Here is a 23,862-nt window from a genome sequence, read left to right on the forward strand (position 1 = left end):
CCCCACAGGAAACAGCAGGGCCCAGCCCCTCAATAGGCTCATTCAGACCCCAGCTCTCTGGAAAGTACCTCTACTTCCTGCCACCCTCCCACTCCAGCCTGAAGAACCAGGCTACGCAGGCTGCCCCTCTCCTCTTCTGAGATGCGGTTGGAGGCAGGTGGTTCAGTGGGCAGAGCCTGCCATCCCCATCCCTTCCCGGGGGCTTCACACCCTGAACCCACCTTCCCCGCACCCACTTTTGATGAAAGGGAGTGTGAATGGGTGTGTGAGCTCACTCCCCCCACCACCAGAGGGGGAGGGCCCCCTTCCCATGCATGCTAAACAGGCAAATGTTGAGCAACAGGCTTTCTGGGGGAGAGGGAATGCTGATCTATAGCCTTTGCCTCTTCTGTGGTATAAATACTGCCCACAACATCACCTGGCTGGCAAAATTCCTGCAAATTTAACAATCAGCTCTTGCCAGCTGCCCGTAGTGATAGCTGCAGCTAGGGGGGGAGCCACGGGCCCCCACGTTCTGTGTGGGGGTGGGAGGCTGCCCTCAGTTCTGTGTGCTGCCTTTTTTTCTTAAGAATCAATGCCCTTGGGGCCCCTGGGGGGCTCCTTCCTTGGGCATCTGCCTTAAGCTCGGGTTGTGATTTCAGGATCCTGGCGTTGATCCCCCCATGGGGCTCCCTGCTCAGTGGGGAGTCTGCTTCTCCCTCTCCCTCTCCTCCCTGCTCGTTCTCTCTCTCTCTAATAAATAAATAAATAAAATCATCTTTTAAAAAAAAGAGAAGAATCAATGTCCTTGCACAGGAGGAGCCCCCGCCCATGAGTTCTCACCGCGAGGGGCTGCCCCTCACCCACACCAAGGTCAGCTGGCTCTGCTGGGCCATACCCACCCAGAGGGTCTTGTAGCTCGCACTTGATTCCTCTAGCCCCTCAGACAAGGTATGGTATTGCCAGCAAGCACTGGCAAGAGGGGATAACCGGAGATATATCAGCTCAGCCCAAGAGGGAAGAGCATTATCTTTCTTGGACATCCTGCCAGACCCTTCCAGTGGCTGAAGCCACTTTGTCAGGTCAGGAACCAACACATATTGCAGCTGGTGCCAGATTATCCCTTTACTCAGTCACACGGGGCTTAAGGGAAGCCCCACAGAGGTGAATAGCTTTTTTAAACCGTTCTGTCTCCCCACCCCCTTCCCTAGTACTGGACCTCTGGGGGGCAGAGTCAAAGTTATATTTGGCCCTAATCTCTGCAAAAAGAAAAAAACAGAAATTGTTGCAGCTGGTTGGAGGTCAAGGGAGGTTAATTTGGGGGAACTAACTGGAGGCGGTGGCGGCTTTAAAAGTTGAAGTATCCCAGTGAGGGACCAAAGGGGCCCCCTACAGCACCCACCAGCCTTGGGAAACCACAGATACAACCTGCTCAGGCCATGTGGACCTGGGCGCTCTGTCCTGCTCAGCAAACCTTCAGCCCCCCAAGGCCCTATCTTTAGCCATAGACCCAGGCTCAGAGAGGTCAGCTGTAGTCATCAGTGGCTCACTAGCTGAAGTGGAAACAATAGGGCCGGATCTGACTGCTCACCAGGGACTATCATCAGGTCTGCAGCAGGAAGCAATATAGGGCCATGCAGGAAGTTTTGGCCCATTTGGGGTCCAGCACTGCACATGGTCTCCATCTGGCCTCAGAGTCTTTGCTCCTTGGTGGACTCAGGCCGACAAGCTACTACCCCCATGCTTGAAGACATCTGAGAGTGTGGCCCAAGAGAGAAGCGGGGATGGGTGGGCAGCCTGTCTGAGCACCACGGTGGGAGGACATGGCATGGAAAGTGTTGCCCAAGAACCAAAGCACAGGGCATTTAGGAGAAGGAATTTGAGCAGGGACCAGTGTGGGGTAGGGATGGTTCCCCTGGAAGTCCATTTCCAGAGTCTACAACCATCAGGCCCGGTGACCCAGTCAAGGATGGTTTTCCTTTAGGCTCGAGGACTAGACCCAGGATGGAGAAGCCTTTAAGGCCCAGGAGAAGAGAGTCAGAGCTGGCAGAGGTCCTCGGCCCCAGGAACCTCTGAGGAGGAAACCTGAGTTGCTGGGAATGGGTCTGGGCTCCTTTGGAGCCAAGGTCTGGGCTGGACACAAGGAGAGGCTGTGTCTTTCGGCCCCAGGACCAAGCAGGTGATGGGCCACCACAAAGCCGCACCAGCCTGGACTACCTCCCCACAACCTACTCATCCTTTGCAGCCTCCACCCCTTCCAGGCAAGAGTCTGCAATTTGACCCCAGCTCTCTCTCTCACTCTCTCTCTCACGCAGCCTCCTTCTTCGGTGAGAACCACCTGGAGGTGCCCACGGCCACAGCTCTGACTGATGTAGACCTCTGGCTACAATTCTCCACTTTTCAGCCCGAAGCCCTGCTTCTCCTGGCAGCAGGCCAGGCTGACCACCTCCTCCTGCAGCTCCACTCCGGATACCTAGAGGTCAGTGCTGTCTCCCTGCTGGCCTCCTGCTCTAGCCCCAGATGGACCCCAGCCAGCTGGGTGGCCTTGTATGATTCACCTTAGCCGCAGGGTCTCTAGATCCCCAGTGTGAGGTGAACAACAGCATTGCCATAAGTGTGACTCCCTCGTGAACTGGCTGTGCCTGCAGCCCTTCATCCACTCTTCCCACCACAAACCCTGGCTGGCCATTTCCCTCACGGCGCGCCTGCAGTCCGGGCCAGCTGGCGGTCTCTGGTCTCTCGCCGCCAAACCCTGGCTCACCACAAGCCCTTGGCCTGGCCCTGCCCCACCCCGGCCTCCCGTAGTCCTGCCCCGTCCCCATCTCAGCATGTCCCCTGGCACTCCCCTGGGCTGGGTGCCTTCTCCTGGGACTGGCAACTCTAGGAAGTCCCCTGCCTAGCACCAGTCACCCAGCTGTTGAGTTGTCTGTCCATGATGGACACACCCTATACTGCAAAGCTTCTCCCTTTTCCCATTTCGTCCAGTCACCACCAGCTTTATTAGAAAGGAGTCTTCTGGCTCTCTCTCTCGAGGCTCCCCCTTGACCATGAAGAGTTTGAGAACTTGAGATCTTAGTCCAAATTTGGGAAAGCCCTCTGCTTCCACACTCCAGGGGGGAGAGGACTAGGACTGGTCTTCAGTTCATCTGCTGCTGCCATTGCTTCCCACTGCCACAAGGTGTCACTGTTGAGCGAAGGCTGGGTACAGCGCCGGGGCTGGTGTTTTCCCTCTCTGCCAAGTACAGGGGTGCCTCACCCCTGTGGAGGGGATCCGTACTCGGACTCCCAAGGCCACAGTTCTTAGTGCTCGGCTCTTCCAGTTTCCACACTCTGCCACCACCTACTCTACCATCCGGTCATGAGAACACCACACTAGATCCAGTTCTGGTGCCAATGACATCGAGACACATCTGTGTTCTCCTCTCCCCAAGGATCCCTCACCCCGGATCCAGGAGCTTTGCTTTATGTAACCTTCAACACAGAGAGCACCTGGAATTGGGCTCCCCGTCCCTGAGCAGTGAGCCTGGCTGCCCCAGGGGTCCCAGGGTGTTCTGGGGATTCTAAGGTGCCCATTATTCCAGGGGCGAATCTTCTGGATACTAAAGTGATTTTCTGGCGGCTCACCCAACCTAGGAAGGTTGGGGAGAGTGAAAAAATGCAGACTGAATCTCTAGAAAAGCATCTTGCTATATGGAAGTTCTCTGGTTCCCAGCAGGGACCCCAGAGCCCATCTAGACGTGGCTCAGAAATCGCTTCGGTGAGAGTCTGGAGGATGAGTAAGGGGCGTGGCAGGAAGGAGACGGGTGGCCTGAGAATCCTCTGTCCCAGCACCTCCAGTCTGGGGACTCCGCTGTGGCAGGCCCACTGTGTTCTTACAGTAAAAGCAGATGCCCTCAGGATGTGGACCCCACTCCCATTCCTCCATCTTTCCCCAGGTCACACTCGCCCTGGGCCAGGAGGAGCTAAGGCTGCAGACGCCAGCTGGGACCCTGCTGAGCGACTCTGCCGTCCACACTGTGCAGCTGACCGTTTCAGACAGCGAGGCCTTGCTGTCCGTTGATGGGTTCCTGAACGCCTCAGCCCCCATCCTGGGAGCTCCCCTGGAGGTCCCCTATGGGATCTTCCTGGGGGGCCCCGGGAGCCTTAGCCTGTCCTACCTGAGGGGGGCTAGCCAGCCTCTGAGGGGTTGCCTCCACGCTGCCACCCTCAATGGCCGCAACCTGCTCCGACCACTGACCCCGGGCGTGCATGAGGGCTGTGCTGAAGAGTTTTCTGCAGATGACAGCGTGGCCCTCGGCTTCTCTGGACCCCACTCTCTGGCTGCCTTCCCGGCCTGGAGCACTCGGGAGGAAGGCACCCTGGAGTTTATCCTCACCACTCGGAGCCAGCAGGCGCCCCTGGCCTTCCAGGCAGGGGGTCAGCATGGGGACTTCCTCTACGTGGACATCTTTGAGGGCCACCTGCGGGCTGTGGTGGAGAAGGGCCAGGGCACGGTACTGCTTCACAACAGCGTGCCCGTGGCCGATGGGCAACCCCATGAGGTCAGTGTCCATGTGAACGCTCACCAGCTGGAGATTTCCGTGGACCAGTACCCCACACGGACTTCCAACCGCGGGGTCCTCAGCTATCTGGACCCACGTGGCAATCTCCTCCTGGGGGGGCTGGACGCTGAGGCCTCTCGCCATCTCCAGGAACACCGCCTGGGGCTGGCCCCGGGGACCGTCAACGCCTCCCTGCTGGGCTGCATGGAGGACCTCAGCATCAATGGCCAGAGGCAGGGGCTCCGGGATGCCTTGCTGACGCGCAGCATGACAGCCGGCTGCAGGCTAGAGGAAGACGAGTATGAGGAGGACGCCTATGGCCTGTACGAAGCTTTCTCCACACTGGCACCCGAGGCGTGGCCCGCCGTGGAGCTGCCTGAGCCCTGCGTCCCTGAGCCAGGGCTGCCGCCTGTCTTTGCCAATTTCACCCAGCTGCTGACCATCAGCCCACTGGTGGTGGCTGAGGGGGGTGCGGCCTGGCTCGAGTGGCGGCATGTGCAGCCCATGCTGGACCTGAGCGAGGCCGAGCTGCGCAAATCCCAGGTGCTATTCAGTGTGAGCCGCGGGGCACGCCACGGCGAGCTCGAGCTGGACATCCCCGGGGCCCAGGCACGGAAAATGTTCACCCTGCTGGACGTGGTGAACCGCAAGGTCCGCTACATCCACGATGGCTCCGAGGACACCTCCGACCAGCTGATGCTGGAGGTGTCCGTGACCGCCAGGGTGCCCGTGCCCACCTGCCTTCGGAGGGGCCAAACCTACATCCTGCCCATCCAGATAAATCCTGTCAATGACCCACCCCGTATCATCTTCCCACATGGCAGCCTCATGGTGATCCTGGAGCACACACAGAAGCCACTGGGGCCCGAAGTTTTCCAGGCTTACGACCCAGACTCTGCCTGCGAGGGCCTCACCTTCCAGCTCCTTGGCACCCCCACAGGCCTCCCCGTGGAGCGCCGAGACCAGCCTGGGGAGCCAGCAACGGAGTTCTCCTGCCGGGAGCTGGAGGCCGGCAGCCTCGTCTATGTCCACCAAAGTGGCCCCGCCCAGGACCTGACGTTCCGGGTCAGTGACGGGCTGCAGGCCAGCCCCCCCGCCACCCTGAAGGTGGTGGCAGTCCGGCCAACGGTTCAGATACGCCACAACACAGGGCTGCGCCTGGCCCAGGGTTCCGCAGCCCCTATCTCTTCCACCAACCTGTCGGTGGAGACCAACGCCGTGGGGCAGGATGTGAGCGTCCTATTCCGAGTCACAGAGGCCCTGCAGTTTGGGGAGCTGCAGAAGCAGGGGGCAGGTGGGGCCGAGGGGGCCGAGTGGAGGGCCACACAGGCCTTCCACCAGCGGGATGTGGAGCACGGCCGCGTGAGATACCTGAGCACTGACCCGCAGCATCACACCGAGGACACCGTGGAGAACCTGGCCCTGGAGGTGCAGGTGGGCCAGGAGACCCTGAGCAATCTGTCTTTCCCAGTGACAATCCAGAGAGCCACAGTGTGGCTGCTGCGGCTGGAGCCCCTGCGCACTCAGAACACCCAACAGGAGGTGCTCACCACGGCCCACCTGGAGGCCACCCTGGAGGAGGAGGCAGGCCCCAGCCCCACCACCTTCTACTATGAGGTGGTCCAGGCCCCCAGGAAGGGCAACCTGCGGCTACAGGGCACACGGCTGTCAGAAGGGCAGAGCTTCACCCAGGATGACCTGCAGGCTGGCCGGGTGACCTATGGGGCCACGGCACGCACCTCAGAGACAGTTGAAGACACCTTCCGCTTCCGTGTTACAGCTCCACCGCACTTCTCCCCACTCTACACCTTCCCCGTCCACATTGGCGGTGACCCAGACGCTCCCGTCCTGACCAACATCCTCCTCTCGGTGCCGGAGGGCGGCGAGGGCATTCTCTCCGCTGACCACCTCTTCGTCAAGAGTCTTAACAGCGCCAGCTACCTCTACGAGGTCATGGAGCGGCCCCGCCATGGAAGGCTGGTTTGGAGGGGGGCACAGGACGAGGCCACCATGGTGACGTCCTTCACCAATGAGGACCTGCTGCAGGGCCGGCTGGTCTACCAGCATGACAACTCTGAGACCACAGAAGACGACATTCCCTTTGTGGCAATGCGCCAGGGTGACGGCAGCGGTGGCATGGCCTGGGAGGAGGTGCGGGGCGTCTTCCGCGTGGCCATCCAGCCCATAAATGACCACGCTCCCGTGCAGACCATCAGCCGTATCTTCCATGTGGCCCGGGGTGGCCAGCGGCTGCTGACAACAGATGACGTGGCCTTCAGTGACGCCGACTCCGGCTTTGCAGACACTCAGCTGGTGCTGACTCGCAAGGACCTTCTCTTTGGCAGCATTGTGGCTGTGGATGAGCCCACACGGCCCATCTACCGCTTCACCCAGGAGGACCTCAGGAAGAAGCGGGTCCTGTTTGTGCACTCGGGGGCTGACCGCGGCTGGATCCAGCTGCAGGTGTCTGACGGGCGGCACCAGGCCACTGCGCTGCTCGAAGTGCAGGCCTCAGAGCCCTACCTCCGCGTGGCCAATGTCTCCAGCCTCGTGGTCCCTCAAGGAGGCCAGAGCACCATCGACTCTGCTGTGCTCCAGCTGGACACCAACCTCGACATCCGCAGTGGGGATGAGGTCCGCTACCATGTCACAGACGGCCCACACTGGGGACACCTGCTCCGGGCCGGCCAGCCTGCCACGGCCTTCTCCCAGCAGGACCTGCTGGATGGGGCCCTTCTCTACAGCCACAACGGCAGCCTCAGCCCTCGAGACACCCTGACCTTCTCCGTGGAGGCAGGGCCAGTGCACACAGATGCCACCTTGCAAGTGACCATTGCTCTAGACGGGCCACTGGCCCCACTGCGTCTGATCCAGCACAAAAAGATCTACGTCTTCCAGGGGGAGGCAGCTGAGATCAGAAAGGATCAGCTGGAGGTAAAGGACTGGTTTAGGGGGCCCTTCTGGCAAACCTTCATGCCCGGTGTGCTTGGATGTTCAGGGACACGCCTGTGTCCCTGGGGCTGGGTGTCTGTCTGTGCTTTGGGTATGTACCTGTACATGTGCCCAGGGGCGTGCCTCAGAGATTCTGGGCGAGCGTGTGTGTCTGCCTGTGAGCTGTGTGTGCCTCCACGTTTTGAGTGCACACACGGACGTGCTGCGCTAACCACGCAGATTCCTGGGCCCCACCCAGACCATGGCATCTCTGAGGTGGAGCCCGAGAACCTGCATTCTAATAAGTTCCTGGGGGGGATCTTCATGGGTACAGACTTTGAGGACTGGAGGCCTTGAAGACAAACCTATTTGATCTCCAGGCTCCCGTGTCCTCAGCTCTCTTCCCCAGACCCCACCCCAGGCCTCAGGACCTGGACGGAGCTGCTGACCATCCAGGAACCTCTCAGGGCAACCACAGGCCTTCCAGCAGGCCTACTGACCCACTGTGTGACCTCAGGCCTGGTCCTTGCCCTCTCTGCCACACTGCCGATTTCTGAGCCCTCTGTAGCTCCAGCTGTCTGGATTCCAGCGCAGACTGTGACTAAAGATGTCTGGCATCAGAAAGGCTTTGCCCTGAAGGAGGCAGCATTTGAGACAGGCTTTGAAGGCCCTGGGGTTTCAGTAGCAGGGGACAAGGGGACAGTAGTCTGGGTAGAGAGAACAGAATTCTGGAATGCAGGCAGTATTCCAGGCAAAGGCACAGGATCAGGAATGTGAGTTGGGGGTTGGCGTGTGGTCTTTTGTAGCTGGACCATCAGGCGAGGGAGCACGCAGTGGCCCTTGGGTGGGACCTGGGTCTTCAACGCTCTGCGAAGCCTGTCGTCTGTGAAAAGGATGGCGCGCCCTCTGGTGGTGGAGAGAAGCGATAGCGGGGCAGGGCCTCCATCCATGAATGTGTGTGTGCATGTGTGTTACCAGGGTGTGTTATGTGTAAGATGTACCTGTGTGTCTGTGTCCACATGTCAGGGTGTAGTGATATTGTACATCTGTGTCACTAACTCTGGGGGCGTGTGATTGTATACATCTCAGGGAGTGCGTGTCTCCGAGGCTGTGTGAGCATGGGACTGGGTTGGGGGGAGGCATTGTGAAAGGGTGCAGTACCCCCTGCCCCAACCAGCTACATGTCTGGGTGTCGTGTGTGTGAACCTGAGTGTGTGTCTGTGTGTTAAGGAAGCAGCAGTCGGGGGCTCACAGGAGCATGGAGACTGAGCCTGTTCTGGCCACCTAGGGACCACAATAGCCTCCCCCCTGACCCTCTGTCCACCAGGCAGCCCAGGAGGCAGTGGCACCCGCAGACATCGTGTTCTCAGTGAAGACTCCACCGCAGGCTGGCTACCTGGTGATGCTGTCCCCCAGCGCCTCAGCGGCCGGGTCGCCCAGCTTGGACCCAGTGCAGAGCTTTTCACAGGAGGCGGTGGACGCCGGCAGGGTCCTGTACCTGCACTCCCGCCCAGAGGCTTGGAGCGACGCCTTCTCCCTGGATGTGTCCTCAGGCCTGGGTGCACCCCTGGAGGGTGTCCACGTGGAGCTGGAGGTGCTGCCTGCTGCCATCCCACTGGAGACGCACAACTTCAGCGTTCCTGAGGGCGGCACCCGCACCCTGGGCCCTCCGCTGGTCCGCGTGCTGGGGCCTTACTTCCCCGCACTGCCTGGCCTCGAGCTGCAGGTGCTAGAGCCACCCCGGCATGGGGCCCTGCGCAGAGAGGACGGTCCTCAGGAGGGGAACCTCAGTGCCTTCTCCTGGAAAGAGGTACAGCTGTCGGGGAGGCCCTGGGCACGCAGCCTGGCCCTGCAGGCAGAGCAGGGGAAGCTGCAGGCACTCCCCGTCTGGGCACCAAGAGGCAGGGAGTCCCATGTACGGACCCCTCTGTGAGAGATACCTGACGTCAGTCCTCCCTCTCTGGCCATATGGAAGTGCCTGTCCTCTTTCCTTTACTCCTTCCATCCTTCTCTCTGGGAGGAATGGCTGTCCCCATTGTCACCTGCAGGAGCTGAAGCTCTGAGGAGCCAGTCTCCCCCGACACCTGAAGGCAGGGCAAGAAGGGTGCTGGGCTCGAGACTCACACAGCTCCCAGGCTGGCTGGCACCTGACCATCCGCTATGGGCCTGCCTGCAGGTGGAACAACAGCTGATCCGTTATGTGCACGACGGGAGTGAGACGCTGACAGACAGCTTCATCCTGGTGGCCAATGCCTCAGAGGTGGACCGCCAGAGCCATCCTGCAGCCTTCACCATCACCATCCTGCCCGTCAACGACCAGCCCCCCATCCTCACCACCAACACAGGCCTGAAGGTGAGAGTAGCCTGGGATCCCCTCCCACCTCCCTTCCCAAAGAGAGGCCCAGCACGTAACACCCCCTCACTGAGCCTCAGCTTCCTTCTCTGAAATGGGGACCATGCCCCATGCCTCAGTAGGTTGTTGGGAAGAGAGAAGGAGTCATCGCACTGAAAACAGAACACAGGTATAAGCCTTCGTTATTGAACACTTTTAAGTGCTGTAAGCAGCCTTGGGAATGGCCATCCTTGGCCCTGATTTCCCTGGACTCACCCTCAGCAGGAAGCTTTTTTCTAAGGCTCAGGACCAGAACTCCCGAAGAATGTTCTTTCTAGCCCTTAAGGGTGGACTCCAGGGTCAGAGGGGTTAAGCTCCTCCCTTCCGCCCACGGCCGGTGAAGGCCACATCTTGGCTTCTTGAGCTCCTGCCCCCTTACATCCCTGCAGAACCGTGGTGCTCTCACTCGGCAGAGGTCAGAGCTGAGGCGCAGGCAGGTCACAACATCTCTCCATGGTCACAGAAGCAGTTATTGGTGGAATGAAAGGGCATGGCTTGGCCAAGATCACCCAAGATAGTGGATGGCCTTGATGCCAGTTTCTAGGGTCAACAGGAGTCATGGAAGGATTCAGAAGAGAGCTGACTTGGGATGTCTGTGATGTGAGACACAGGACACCTTTGATGGTAGAGGATGTACCCATGGGGAGCGGTCCAGCGGTGAGGAGGCCTGCAGAGCAGTGGGGGTACAGGGTATGGGCTGCCCTGGAACCGCAGGCAGGTGGTGCTGTGTGGCCTCTTGGCCACCAGGTGACGGTGTCCACCATGTTTGTGTCAGGAGCCGGGCGCTAAAGACCCACCTCCATACTTTGGTCCCCCCAACTCCAGAGCTCATCTGGGGTTAACCTGGGGCTCGGAGAAGGTGCCCTGCAATCCCAGAGGGCTCGTTTTCCAGATATGAGAGCCCTCCCCGAGGCTGCCCAAGTTGCTTACCCAGCTGGGGTCACGTAACAGGATCCCAGAAATGGATCTGCCAGGCAGGAGGCTGAGGGAGGCTCCTCTTCGCTCTGAGCATGGGGAGTGGCTGCCGCCATCTGGTGGGGCCTCATAACTGCCCTGAAAATACCTGAGCCCTCATTGCAGTGCCGCTGCTGAGCCCCGAGCCACAGGACAGAAGCCAACCCTCAGCCTCTCTGGCCTCTGTGCCTCCCATGCCCTCCCTTCACCTGGAAGGGGAGCCCATTTATAAACCTCCTGGGGAAGTAAAATCACCATTCCCATAGTGTGTACAGCGCATGCCCAGACTCACTATGGAGGGTCGGAGGCCCCGGCCCTGCCCGTGAGACAGGACCAGGGAAAGACAGTCAGGGCTGGGGGGCTCTGAAGGGAGAGAACTTGATGAGAGGAAGAACTGGGGGCTTCCTGAGGTCGGGGACAGGAGCTGGCCTTGCAGCACAAGCAGGATCAGGGCAGAGAGAAGAGACTCTGGGCCCTGGGGTGACGCGGAACAGCCAAGTAGGATTCCTACTTGGCAGAATGGGGTGGAGGGCCCTTTGTCAGGCAGAGCCCATCATCGCCCGGGGGCTGAGCTGCCGCCTGAGGATGATGGCCTCGGGGCCAGGGAGGAGTCTGGCGGGAGAGCATGGAGGGGACAGAAACTTCACAGGCTTGTGTCCCTAGATGTGGGAGGGGGCCACGGTGCCCTTCCCTCCGGAGGCTCTTAGGGGCACAGACAGCGACTCAGGACCGGAAGAGCTGGTCTACACCATTGAGCAGCCCAGCAACGGGCGGGTGGTGCTGCGGGCCGCGCCAGGCACCGAGGTCCACAGCTTCACCCAGGCCCAGCTGGATGGCGGGCTCGTGCTGTTCTCGCACAGAGGTGGGTACTCGGGGAGGCTGGGGGGTGGTGCCCTGAGGATGGGGAGCCATGATGGGCCAGTGAGACCCAACTCCACCCCCACCCGCAGGAGCCCTGGATGGCGGCTTCCGCTTCAGCCTCTCCGACGGGGAGCACACCTCCTCTGGACACTTCTTCCAAGTGATGGCCCAGAAGCAGCTGCTCCTCTCCTTGGAGGGCAGCCGAACGCTGACCGTGTGCCCAGGTGGGTCTGCCACACATGGCATGCCGTGTAGGCCAGGTGACACGCCAGGGTCTCTGCCTCGCCAGCCGTCGCAGACCTCGCCCTGGCTCTGGTCCACAGCCAACAGGCCCCTTGTGCCTCTCGCAGGGTCGATCCAGCCTCTCAGCAGCCAGAGCCTGAGAGCCAGCTCCAGTGCGGGCACTGACCCCCAGCACCTGCTCTACCGGGTGGTGCAGGGGCCCCGACTGGGCAGGCTGTTCCATGCCCAGCACGGCAGCACCAGGGAGACCCTGGCGAACTTTACCCAAACCGAGGTAAGAGCCCAGTTCTCTACAGCCACCACGCAGACTCAGTTCAGCCCCAGGGGACCCAGTCTGCCTGTGCACCTGGGCACCACTCCCACATCATGGACAGCAGGCACTCTCTGGCCCCACCATGCCCCAGGCTGAGCCTGCCTTGCCCTCCAGGAGCCACCAGTCCAGTACACAGAAGATGGGAAAGATCTCAGCCCAGAGCAAGCCTAGGGTCCTGGGGCATGGCTTCCAGAAGGAAGCTGCGGTTGGACCTCAGGAGCTGAAGAGGGTGCTCTGAGTCAGGGACGTGAGCATATCCCCTGTGGCTAGTGAGGGGCCATGCTTGGTTTAGGCGTGGAGTTTGAGATGAAGGCAGCTGCTGGGCTCCTGAGAGGTGGAAGCCTGAGGCTGAGGTCTGGCGCCAGCAAGAAGCAGAGTGGGTCCCAGGGGCGTGAGTGAACAGAAGGCAGCCAAGGAGGGTGAAGTGGGAGTGAAGCTGCCATCTCTCTTCAGGGCCTAGTTGTTCCAGAGCAAGCCAGAGGCCACCAGTTAAACACTAGAACTGATAGCCATGGGAAGAGGTCTTCTGCTAGGTTGCTGGGAGTGCACAGCTCTGTGCTAACTGGGGGGGTGGGGGAGGTTGCGTGGGCAGGGATGGGGTCAGCAGCCATCACTTAAATTAACACCCCTTCCAAGTGTAGGAGGTACTTCCTGTGAGTGCTGGCAGCCTTGGCTCTCTCCAAAGGCAGAGCAGGTGGGGAACTTTCAGGCATGGGGGGAAAGAGGCAGTTCTCACAAGGGATACACGGCAAAAGGTCTCTCCTGTCAGCATCCCCCTGGGCCCAGGTTTTCTGTTCTCATCAAGTCCTGGCTTCTGCCCAGGTCTCCTTCCCACGATAAGATATTCAGCAGGCTGGCGGCTGCAGCCGCTGAGCACCCTGTTTCCCAGGGAGCCGCTGTCATTGGATGCCCAGGAAATAGGAGGGAAGAGGACCAGGCTTCAGGGTCCCACCCCACCCACCGCGCTTTCCCCACCCGCCGGCAGTACATGCAATGACCGTGAATGGCCGCCAGGGGGCCAGGCTGGCAGTGCCACCCAGGGAAGCCAGGAAAGAGGCTTCCTGGCGGAGACTTTATCCTGGCTTTGGGGCAGGGGCAGGGCAGGACTGCGTCTTGTCTTGACAGCACCACTGTCCTGCAATATTGAGTCGGGTGGGGCAAGGATTAGGTGTCCCGTTCTGCAGATAAGGAAACTGAGGCTTACAGAGATCATGTGACTATTCAGAGCATGCGTCTAGTGAGAGGCAAAACGAGGAATATGACTTCTGTCAGTGCAAGATTTCTCTCACCAGAGGATACCACTTGCTCGCAGAGCTGAGAGGCCCCTCCCCATCTTGCCTGTGATTTGCCACCCCCAATGGCACACCTCCCATCCACAGAAACTCCTACAGGCTTCTATCCTCCCAGGCCACTCCTGGGGGTCTCTGCTTCCTGCCACCCTTCAGCCTGGGCCAGAGGTCACAGCTGACAGTCCTTGAGGGCCACATTTAGACCACAGATGTGTTTTATTTGGCATGCACAGGCATTTAATATTTTAAAATTAATGGCCAACATACAACTTTTGAGGGATTTTAAATAAACACACACACACTCAAAAGCCTGATTTCCAGTTTTGGGTTTTTTTTTTTTTTTTTAAGGTTTTATTGATTCATTTAAGAGAGAGTACGTGTGTTCAAGTAGAGGGGAGGGGCAGAGGGAGAAGCAGACTCCCCACTGAGCAGGGAACCTAACCCGGAGATCATGACCTGAGTTAAAGACAGATGCTTAACCGCCTGAGCCACCCAGGTGTCCCTGATTTCCAGTTTCGTTTCTTTTTTTTTTCTTTTTTTTTTTTGTTTTAAGATTTTATTTGTTTATTTGACAAAGAGAGAGAGAGAGAGATCACAAGTAGGCAGAGAGACAGGCAGAGACAGAGGGGGAAGCAGGCTCCCTCCTGAGCAGAGAGGCCAATGCGGGGCTGGATCCTAGGACCCCAAGGTCATGACCTGAGCTGAGCCGAAGGCAGATGTTCAACTGACTGAGCCACCCAGGTGCCCTGATTTCCAGTTTCTTAAAAGGCTCTGTTCCCTCCTATAGCAATCAGCTGAGGAGCAACCACCCGTTTCACTGGGGCTCCACTCCCCCTTTAGAACTGAGGTGACCCCCCCTTAGCGTGGGGCTGCCTCCCCTATTAGATGGGCACTGCTCTCCAGTTCATCACTACCCTGTCCAAGAGTCTCCCACACGCTGGGACATCAATTTCCATCTCATTATTGCACAAGCCCTGTTTTTCTAAGGAGGAAATAGATCTCCCTCCCCAAAAGGGGAAAACAAGAGATAAGACCAGAGAACACATTTGGATTAGCAGGCAGAAGAAAGGAGCAAAATTCTTCATGGAAGTGAGGACTATCCCTGGGTGTTTACCAGGCAGACGGGCCTGGAGAACAGCAGGTGTGGTGGGAATGGGGTCAGAGTGGGGGCTTTGTGGTCGGAGGAGAAGCCGCTGTACTATCTGAACAAGAAGGACAGTAACCCTACATAGGAAAAGTCTCGCTCTGGCTTCGGTGTTCAGAACAGTTGTAGAGCAGGGATCAACGGACAAAACTGGGACATGGGAAGCTATAGCGATAATCCAGGCCAGAAGTGATGGCGTGCGAGAGAGGGAGGAGTCAGGGACGCCTCCATGGCAAGAACAGAGCTGCCATCGTGAGAAGCAGGAGGACTAGGAGAAGAGCGCAGGTCAGAAGGCTGTCTGGTCCAGGCCAGCTCTGAGCTGGTCCTTAGACATCCTCAGGGAGCTGTCCGGAAGCAAGTGGATATGTGAGTCTGGAGTTCGGGAGAGAGCAGTCCAGGCTGGAGACAGAAGTAAGGGGGTCACCCGCAGAGCTGACCTGGGACGACACGTGGGATGTGCCTGTAGATAGAGGAGACTCTGGAGGCCATGCTATAGGCATCGGGGAGAAGAGGGGGACCATGGAGTCTGTGAAGGAGCAGCTAACGAGACAGGAGGAAAACATGAAAGGGGGCCATGCTGGAAGCCAACGGGTGTTAGAGGAAGGAATGCACGATGATGTCTAGTGCCGCGTGCCAAGCAGGTAAGCAACATGAGGCCCGTGAACCGCCGTCGGGTCTCACAACGCAGACATTGTGGGTACCCTCGGTGAGGACGGGAGCAAAGGCCTGTGTAGCCTGCACTCAGGACAGCATAGAGCAGATTCTAGACTGTTCTTTTTGGAGTTTTGCTGTAAAGCAGAGCCAAATGTGGAGAGGGGTGACACATGTTGGTGGAAAAAGTGAAGTCATGGGTCTTTTCTTTAAGAGGGAAGAGAGGAGGTGGCTGGGGGGCCGGGTGCAGTCAGTTAAGCACCCAAGTAGATTTCAGCTCCAGTAGTGATCCTCAGGGTCATGAGATTGAGCCCTGCACTGGGCTCTGTGCATAGCGCAGGGCTTGCTGGAGTTTCTCCCTCTAGCCCCTCTCCCACGCACGCACGTGCTCTTGCTCTCTCTCAAAAATAAATAAATCTTTAAAAGAAAAAAAGACAGAAGAGAGAATAACGTGGTTGAGTAATGATGGGAATGTTCTCTTTAGGGGGGGAAATTTTTGCCATAGGAGAAAGGAGGGAGCTGGTGAAACTGGTGTCCTCAGTGGGGAAGAGGGGCAGGGACCCAGGGCAGAAGTGGAAGGACCAGCTGCCGAGAGAGAAGCATTCGAATACTGCTTTTCTTGCGGGCTCAGAGAGGGGAGGTGATTGACCTGAGGAAGCAGAGCCCAGATTTCACAAGGCATCAAGCTCTAGATCCAGTGTCCTCACTGCCACATCACTACCGATGGTGATCCACTGAGCTAGTGAGGGAGAGCACAGGTCCCTGACATGGGGCCAGGGAGAGCCAGGAGAGTTGACAGTGAGGCTGGGCACCAGGGGCTCGTCAAGGAGATTACAAGGGGCTCCCAGGCTCCACAGGCTCAACCTGCCTCTCTTCTCCCAAAATGGGGTCCCTCCCCAGGTGTATGCTGGGAATGTTCTGTACGAACACGAGATGCCTCCTGAGCCCTTCTGGGAGGTCCACGACACCCTGGAGCTTCAGCTGTCATCACCCCCTGCCCTGGATGTGGCTGCCACCCTTGTTGTGTCTGTGTCCTTCGAGGCTGCCTGCCCCCAGCGCCCCAGCCGCCTCTGGAGGAACAAAGGTGAACTGTATGATGGGGAAGACGCTGGGCAAGTCCAGAAAGGAGGGGACACAAGGCCAGGGTCAGCAGCTCCCTCGTCAGTTCCCAGGATCTGGGAAGTTAAGGGAGGGTGAGCAGGTGGGGACATTTTGAGGTCAGAGAGGAGACATGATCCTTATCCTCCAGGGGCCCCTGAGCCCCACCCTGGGGTACCTGGTCTGAGGGAAAAGGCACAACCTTGCCGTGGGGGCCCTGGTCTGAGGCTCTGAGGTCTTTCTTCAGTGGACAGGACCTTCATAGCCTACATCCCACCCCTAGGTCTCTGGGTCCCCGAAGGCCAGCGGGCCGAGATCACCACAGCCACCCTTGATGCCTCCAACCTCCTGGCCAGCATCCCGTCACCCCAGCGCCCAGAGCATGACGTGCTCTTCCAGATTACACAGTTCCCCACCCGGGGCCAGCTGCTGGTGGCCGAGGAGCCCCTCCACGCCGGCCGGCCCCACTTCCTGCAGTCCGAGCTGGCCGCAGGGCAGCTGGCCTATGCCCACGGCGGCGGGGGCACCCAGCAGGATGGCTTCCGCTTCCGCGCCCACCTCCAGGGGCCAGCGGGGGCCTCCGTGTCAGGACCCCAGACCTCAGAGGCCTTTACCATCACAGTGCGGGATGTGAACGAGCGGCCACCACGGCCCCAGGCATCCGTGCCGCTCCGGCTCACCCGGGGCTCCCGCGTGCCGGTCTCCCGGGCCCAGCTCAGTGTGGTGGACCCGGACTCGGCGCCTGGGGAGATTGAGTATGAGGTGCAGCGGGCTCCCCTCAATGGCTTCCTGAGTCTGGTGGGGGCCGGCCCAGGGCCGGTGACCCGCTTCACACAGGCTGACGTGGACGCTGGGCGCCTGGCCTTCGTGGCCAATGGGAGCAGCGTGGCTGGCATTCTGCAGCTGAGTGCATCTGACGGGGCCAGCCCTCCCGTGCCCATGTCCCTGGCCGTGGACGTCCTGCCATCGGCCATTGAGGTGCAGCTGCGGGCGCCCCTGGAGGTGCCGCAGGCTGTGGGGCACTCCTCCCTGAGCCGGCAGCAGCTGCGGGTGGTGTCAGACCGGGATGAGCCAGACGCCGCCTACCGCCTCACCCGGTGGCCCCGTTTCGGGCAGCTCCTGGTGGCTGGGCAGCCCGCTGCCTCCTTCAGCCAGCTCCAGGTAGACCAGGGGGAGGTGGTCTTCGCCTTCACCAACTTCTCCTCCTCTCGAGACCACTTCGGCATCCTGGCGCTGGCCCGAGGGGCCAATGCATCCGCCACGGTGAACATCACTGTCAGGGCTCTGCTGCGTGTGGGGGATGGTGGGCCATGGCCCCAGGGGGCTACCCTGCGCTTGGACTCCACCGTCCTTGATGCTGGAGAGCTGGCCAACCGCACGGGCAGTGTGCCCCGTTTCCGGCTCCTGGCGGGACCCCGGCATGGCCGTGTGATACGTGTGCCCCAGGCCAGGACGGAGCCCAGCAATAGCCAGCTTGTGGAGCAATTCACCCAGCAGGACCTTGAGGATGGAAGGCTGGGGCTGGAAGTGGGCAAGCCAGAGGGCCAGTCCCCTGGCCCCGTGGGCGACAGTCTCATTCTGGAGCTGTGGGCACGGGGTGTCCCCCCCGCTGTGGCCACACTGGACTTTGACACTGAACCTTACGATGCGGCCCGACCCTACAGCGTGGCCCTGCTCAGTCTCCCCAAGCCTGCTCAGACCGAAGCAAGGAAACCAGAGAGCAGCACCCCCACGGGGGAGCCAGGCCCGTTCGCCTCCAGCCCCGTACCCACTGTGGCCAGCGGGGGCTTGCTGGGCTTCCTGGAGGCCAACATGTTCAGCGTCATCATCCCTGTGTGTCTGGTCCTCCTGCTCCTGGCACTCATCCTTCCTCTGCTCTTCTACCTCCGCAAACGCAACAAGACGGGCAAGCACGACGTCCAAGTCCTGACTGCCAAGCCCCGCAATGGCCTAGCGGGCGACAACGAGACCTTCCGCAAGGTAGAGCCGGGCCAAGCCATCCCGCTCACAGCGGTGCCCAGCCAGGGGCCCCCACCGGGGGGCCAGCCTGACCCAGAGCTGCTGCAGTTCTGCCGGACACCCAACCCTGCTCTCAAGAACGGCCAGTACTGGGTGTGAGCCCAGGCCTGGGCCCAGATGCTGATCAGGCCAGGGACAGGTTTGCTCAGGCCCTGGCCCCATTGCTCCCATGCCCTGGTGCTGTCTGAGTATCCCCAGAGCTAGAGACACCTGGGGACATCTGGTGTGGAGGGTGCTGGGAGGAGGTCCCAGGGGTCCGGGACCAAGCGGAGTCAAGAGCTGGAATCCCCCCAGCTTTCTCCATGCCTGGAGAACTGCAAGGGGCTAAGGTCAGAGGCAGGCTTGGAGTCAGTCCCCCTGCCCTGGAGCTAGTTTGGGCTGTCAAAACCAGAGTGACCTCCTAGATATGTCAGGACTCTGGATCCTGGGTCTGTGATCTTGGGTAAGTCACAGCTGGCCCAGACTGCTGAGAGGGCAAGGAGAGGAGAGGGCTGGGGTGACAGATGGGGATTCCTGGCTTTTCCACTCCAAGCCAGGCCTCCCTTTGTCTCTGCCCCAGAGCTGATGGGAAAACTTTTTCCCCTGGTTTTTTAGGGAGATGGTATTCCCTGGAGCAGAGGGCAGGAGGAGGGAGCCCCTCCACTCTCTAGGAGACATAAGCCAGTAGAATAATACATTCAGGGAACAAGATGGGGTGGGTTGCTCTGGGGATGGGTTTATTTAAGGGGGATTGCAAGGAAGCTATTTAACACAGTGTCGAGCTCGCCCAGACTGAGGGAGCTCCTGAGAGTGTGGGAGGGAGGAAGGTCTGAGGCCAGCTCATACCCGGAGCCCAACCTTGACAGGCTGAGGGCGAGTTAGGCAGTGTGTGTCTGTGGCCCCGGACCTGGCTGGGCTGGGGAGTATGCGGGCCTCAGGCCAGAGGCCACTACAATGCCTGTGCTCCCCCAAGGACTGGGGGTGAGCAGTTGAGGACACTCAACTCCATGGGGCCTGGATAAACGGTGTTGTGGAGGTTCTGGACAGATGCGTGTCGTTTGTCTGACCATGCACTGGGCCCTTGTCCAAACCAGCCTGCACTCCTCTGGGGCAGGCCGTCCCACTAGGCCTCAGCCAGCAGGCTGGACAGGGCCATGTGAGCCCTCAATGTCCACCTCCAGGGACCTTTCAGATCTCCTCTGCCCCCACCTGTGTAGGCAGGTGGGCCAGTCTTTGTGGAATGGGACCAAAGCCCTTTGGTTTAGTAAAGATAGGCTAGGCCACCTCCGAGGAGCTCAAAGAAACAATGAAATCAGGAGATGTATTAAACGTCCCAGCCACAGATGTCTTAGCCTGAGTTTTGGCCTCCACAACCTTGTCCTTCTCCACCTACCTCTCAAGTTGCTGGAGCAGCAAAGGTCAGGAGACTGAGGGGGTTACATAGGGATCCCAAGGCTGGGACCTGGTGCTGCGGGGGAGACGAGGGGACCGCCACTGGTGTCTTCCCTTGGCTCCCTGGAGATTTTCCCAAGGAACATTTCAGTTGGTCTCCGCCCCCCAGCAAGAAGACCGAGGGTGCCCCTTCTCAAAGGCAGGGTAAGCAGCAAGGATTCTGAAAAGCGAGCTGCCCCAAGAGGCCATCCTCTGGTTAGAGACCCTCTATGAGCTGCTCGGGAGTCACGACCCCTGCCCCTCTCCCTTTTGAGAGTTATGGACAATGAGGACAGATTCTGGATCCCAGGTGATGCTGCCTGGCAGTAAGCAGACGTCCTCCAAAGAAACACAGTGTGGGAGGTGCAGGATCTGGGACATTGGAGCCCAGTGCCTCAGCACAGTCAGACGGGGTGGAGAGCCCCAGCCAGCCTTTGACAGCTGACCAGTGTCTGGGGACCAGAAGCACCCCTTCCTTGTGTCTCCATATCGGGAACATCTGAATCAGAAACTAGGGCAAGAAAGGAAACTCCCTCCTCCCCACTGTGCTGTCCCCAGAGCGCCCTGCCAAGACGCCTCTTATCATCCCCTTCCCATCCCGGCATTCCCCAGATCCTCCTCCACTCTCAAGATGTGGGCAGGTCACCTGGAATCCCGGACTATCAGTGCTGAAAGGGCACCTAGGGGACCAAGGGCAGGCTGAGAATCAGGGCTATCCAATCACACACAGCCAGGCAGCACTAGAGTGGACCAGAGCCCAAGGACCAGCCAACTCTTCTTGCCACACTGAAGAGCCTGTCCGAGGCCGTAGAGGGGACCCCCACAGAGACCCCTCTCCAGCAGGAGTTCCAAATCCCAACCTGGCTTCCTTCTACAGCCTAGTCTCTCTGGCACCCCTCAGGCCAACCTCATACAAGGGGCCCTGCCAAGGGAGTCTCCATGCCACATCCCAGGCACTATGCCCTGCCTCTTCCTAGAGCTTGGGGCCAGATCCTCAGGGCCCTCATATCTGACTCCGGACTCCACCCAGGGTGACCAGTTTCCCTGGGAGTGTAACCGGAGACAAGGGTGACAGACCCGCCAGGCAGGATCTGGCCTCATCTCCTATTTCCCGCCCCTCCCAGGACTGACGACATGCTCTCTGTTCGCTCAGCCCAGCTTGTCCTGCCCCCCCCAGCGAGCTGGCACAGGCTGACACTGCTCCATTTCCTTTAAGCCTCTGCTGACCAGGGGGCCAGCACCCAGGGCATTGTGCACAGGGCTCCATGAGGACCTGGGAGAAGGTCTTTCACTGGAACACCAAATCTGGAACCCACTTTAAATGTGGGGCCTCCATTTAAGTAAATCCCTTGCAGATTTCAGACAGGCCCCCAAGGCTTAAAGGGATTGTTATCCACTTTGCAAAATAACTCACTATCCCCTTACTTTAAGAAGGCAGCTCCTCCCAGGCACTGAGATAGACGCCAACCTGGGCACAAGTGTTTAGGAATGTGTGGGAGCACTCTGACCCTCTTCTTTACCCACACACACACACACACACATACACACACAGTGCACTTATGCACATGGCTGTGTACCTTTAGACCTTCAGACGCACCCTGTTCTAACATAAATACCTGCCCACGTAATACGTATGCCCGCACGTCCATACAGGTGCACACACAGAGTTGGGAGAGAAGTACTCTGCACTTGTGGGCCCTCCTACAGGCCTCAGAGCTGCCCATGGGGAACCAAGGGCTGGGGCTACCTGACGATCCAGAGGCCCAGACTGACATCAGCAGTGCCAAGAAGCGGAACCACAGCAGGAGAGGGTATGGGGAACAGGGTAGGGATGGCCAGAGGGCCCAGTTTTGGGGGTCCTGCCCACCACCTTAAATGTTTTAGCCACTTAGATGCTAAAGAAGGGGCTTCCTCTGAGCCCCTCTCCTAGTGCTAGGAGCTGGCCCTTTAAGTGGAGCTGCTCAGGCTAGAACCATCATCCCCCAGTAGGAAGCAGAGACAGGGACCTCCCTCCCTGCCCTGCCCCCACTCCACATTGTCTCCCTACTGGGATAGGAATGGCCAGGTGCTGGCATCTTTCTCTAGGCCCCGAAGACTAGGATTTTTGTTTTAAAGATTTTATTTATTTATTTGACAGAGAGAGATCACAAGTAGGCAGAGAGGCAGGCAGAGAGAGAGAGGAGGAAGCAGGCTCCCTGCCAAGCAGAGAGCCAGAGGCGGGGCTGGATCCCAGGACTCTGGGATCATGACCTGAGCCAAAGGCAGAGGCTTTAACCCACTGAGCCACCCAGGCGCCCCTAGATTCATGACCTTAAAGAAATGGAGGTACCTGGGCAGCCCCCGGAGTGCTCTGGTTGGGTTTCCGTTCCTTGTCACACCACATGAGGAGGCCCTGGCAAATGGCGGGAGCCAGGATGGGAACCAGCTCTGCTGGAGCCCTCTCTCCACAGCCCGTCTCCTACCTGAGGTTGGCTCCGAGTTCACATGGTCCCTGTCTGGTCTCCACTGGGATTAGTGGGCAAGGGCATTTGGGGCCAAAAATGTTGTGGGAGACCCCCTGAAGACAAAAGTAACCCTTGGTTAGATCAACCAGTGGCCAAGAAGGGACTTTTCAAGGAGCTCCCATGCCCCTCAACCTGGGCACTGCCAGCTCTGTTAGCGTAAAGCCTCAAGCTAATGACAGGACTTCCTCTGGATGCCTTGTAAGCTCACAGAGGGCTCAGGCAACACCACCTCTGGGTCCTGGAGGCCCAAGCTGGATGGGCTGTCTAAGTCTTTGTCGCTCAAAGTGCGGTCCATGGACCTGGAGGACCAGAGACATTCGGGAGCTTATTAGAAATAAGAACTCTGGGGACACCTAGACTGCTCAGACAGGAGACAATGAGACTCTTGGTCTCAGGGTTGGCAGTTTGAGCCCCACGTTGAGTGGAGAGATTACTTAAAGATAAAATCTTCAAAAAAGAAAAAGAAAAAATGAGGGCTCTCAGGCCTCACCCCAGATCAGCTGAAACAGACTCTGTGTTTAACAAATAGTAAAGACACATTGACTTAGGTCCTACCCCTCCACCTCCAAATGGAGAAACAGCTCAGAGAGGCAGGGACAAGGTCAAGACCATGGTAAGTCAATGGCAGAGTTAGAAAGAGGTCAGACCCCATGATCCAGTTCCAGAGTTTTGTCTTTCAACTCAAGTCCCTATATCCTCCGCAGATTTGGAGGGACAGGGTTCTGTTGTGGGGGTTCCTGCTCAGGAGCCTCCACTGAGGACAAGAGGGGAGCAGAGGAGGACGAGGCCAGTAGCCAGGTCTGATCAGTGGGGAGGGTCTGCAGAAGAAGCCTACTTCCACCCTTACCTCCCAAGACAGGCTCCTGGAATATACAGCAACCCCCTGCGACCCCACCTTCTACAATCCAGCTAGTCCTTCCCTCCCCACCCATCTGGGTTCCACCTATAGAGGGAGGGAAAAAAGGAGGGGCCCAGCCAAAGCCCCCAGTCAGGGCATTGGGTCTCCTGCACAATAGAGCCGCAGCAGCCAGCAGAGGAAGGGGAAAGAAGCTGGCCGTCAGGCCACAACACAGGCCTGGTCAAGAAAGAGGGCATGGGCCTCCCACAGCACTCTGTACTGTCCTGCAGGGGTGGGAAGCGAGGGAGGCTGGACCACTCACTGTCCCTTCTGGCCCCAGAATAAATGCTGTGGCCCCCAGCCTATGTGCTGTCCTGGTGCTGTGCATGACTTTGAGAGCCCCAACTCCCTTTCCCTGCCAGGTTGCTGAGGCCCCCAGCCCTCTGTTCCTTGCAGTAAACATAGTTCAAGGCTGTGTGCCCTCTGGGGGCAATGGCCAGCCGGGTCCAGAACTAGGTTCATAGCAGATGTTCAGTAAACGTTTGTTGACAGAATAGAGCCCCTCCCTTCCTGCAATCCAAAAGGTCTCTAACCCCCAATCCCACTCTGACTCTGTATCCTGACTTCCCATCTGGTTCCCCTGGCTTCCGTCATCCCTAGGAGTGCTAGTGGGGCTCCCAACCACAGTTCTAGCC

At 59.0% G+C, this 23,862-nt stretch overlaps 1 protein-coding gene across 1 annotated transcript in view; it reads left to right on the forward strand.

Moving 5' to 3' along the window:
- The window catches only part of CSPG4 (chondroitin sulfate proteoglycan 4), a 39,279-nt gene extending 15,747 nt beyond the window's left edge, over window positions 1–23,532 (forward strand). The window contains exons 2-10 of the mRNA XM_045070494.1: window positions 2,295–2,458; window positions 3,915–7,454; window positions 8,779–9,261; window positions 9,628–9,804; window positions 11,461–11,659; window positions 11,748–11,882; window positions 12,009–12,175; window positions 16,199–16,382; window positions 16,680–23,532. Of these exons, the coding sequence (XP_044926429.1) occupies window positions 2,295–2,458; window positions 3,915–7,454; window positions 8,779–9,261; window positions 9,628–9,804; window positions 11,461–11,659; window positions 11,748–11,882; window positions 12,009–12,175; window positions 16,199–16,382; window positions 16,680–18,514 (6,884 nt within the window). The 3' untranslated portion in view covers window positions 18,515–23,532. The remainder of the gene's footprint in view (window positions 1–2,294; window positions 2,459–3,914; window positions 7,455–8,778; window positions 9,262–9,627; window positions 9,805–11,460; window positions 11,660–11,747; window positions 11,883–12,008; window positions 12,176–16,198; window positions 16,383–16,679) is intronic.
- The last annotated feature ends 330 nt before the right edge of the window (window positions 23,533–23,862 follow it).

The sequence above is a fragment of the Mustela putorius genome, unplaced genomic scaffold (assembly GCF_011764305.1).
Source record: "Mustela putorius furo isolate JIRA1106 unplaced genomic scaffold, ASM1176430v1.1 tig00003972_pilon_pilon_pilon, whole genome shotgun sequence".
Taxonomy (NCBI): Eukaryota; Metazoa; Chordata; class Mammalia; order Carnivora; family Mustelidae; genus Mustela; species Mustela putorius.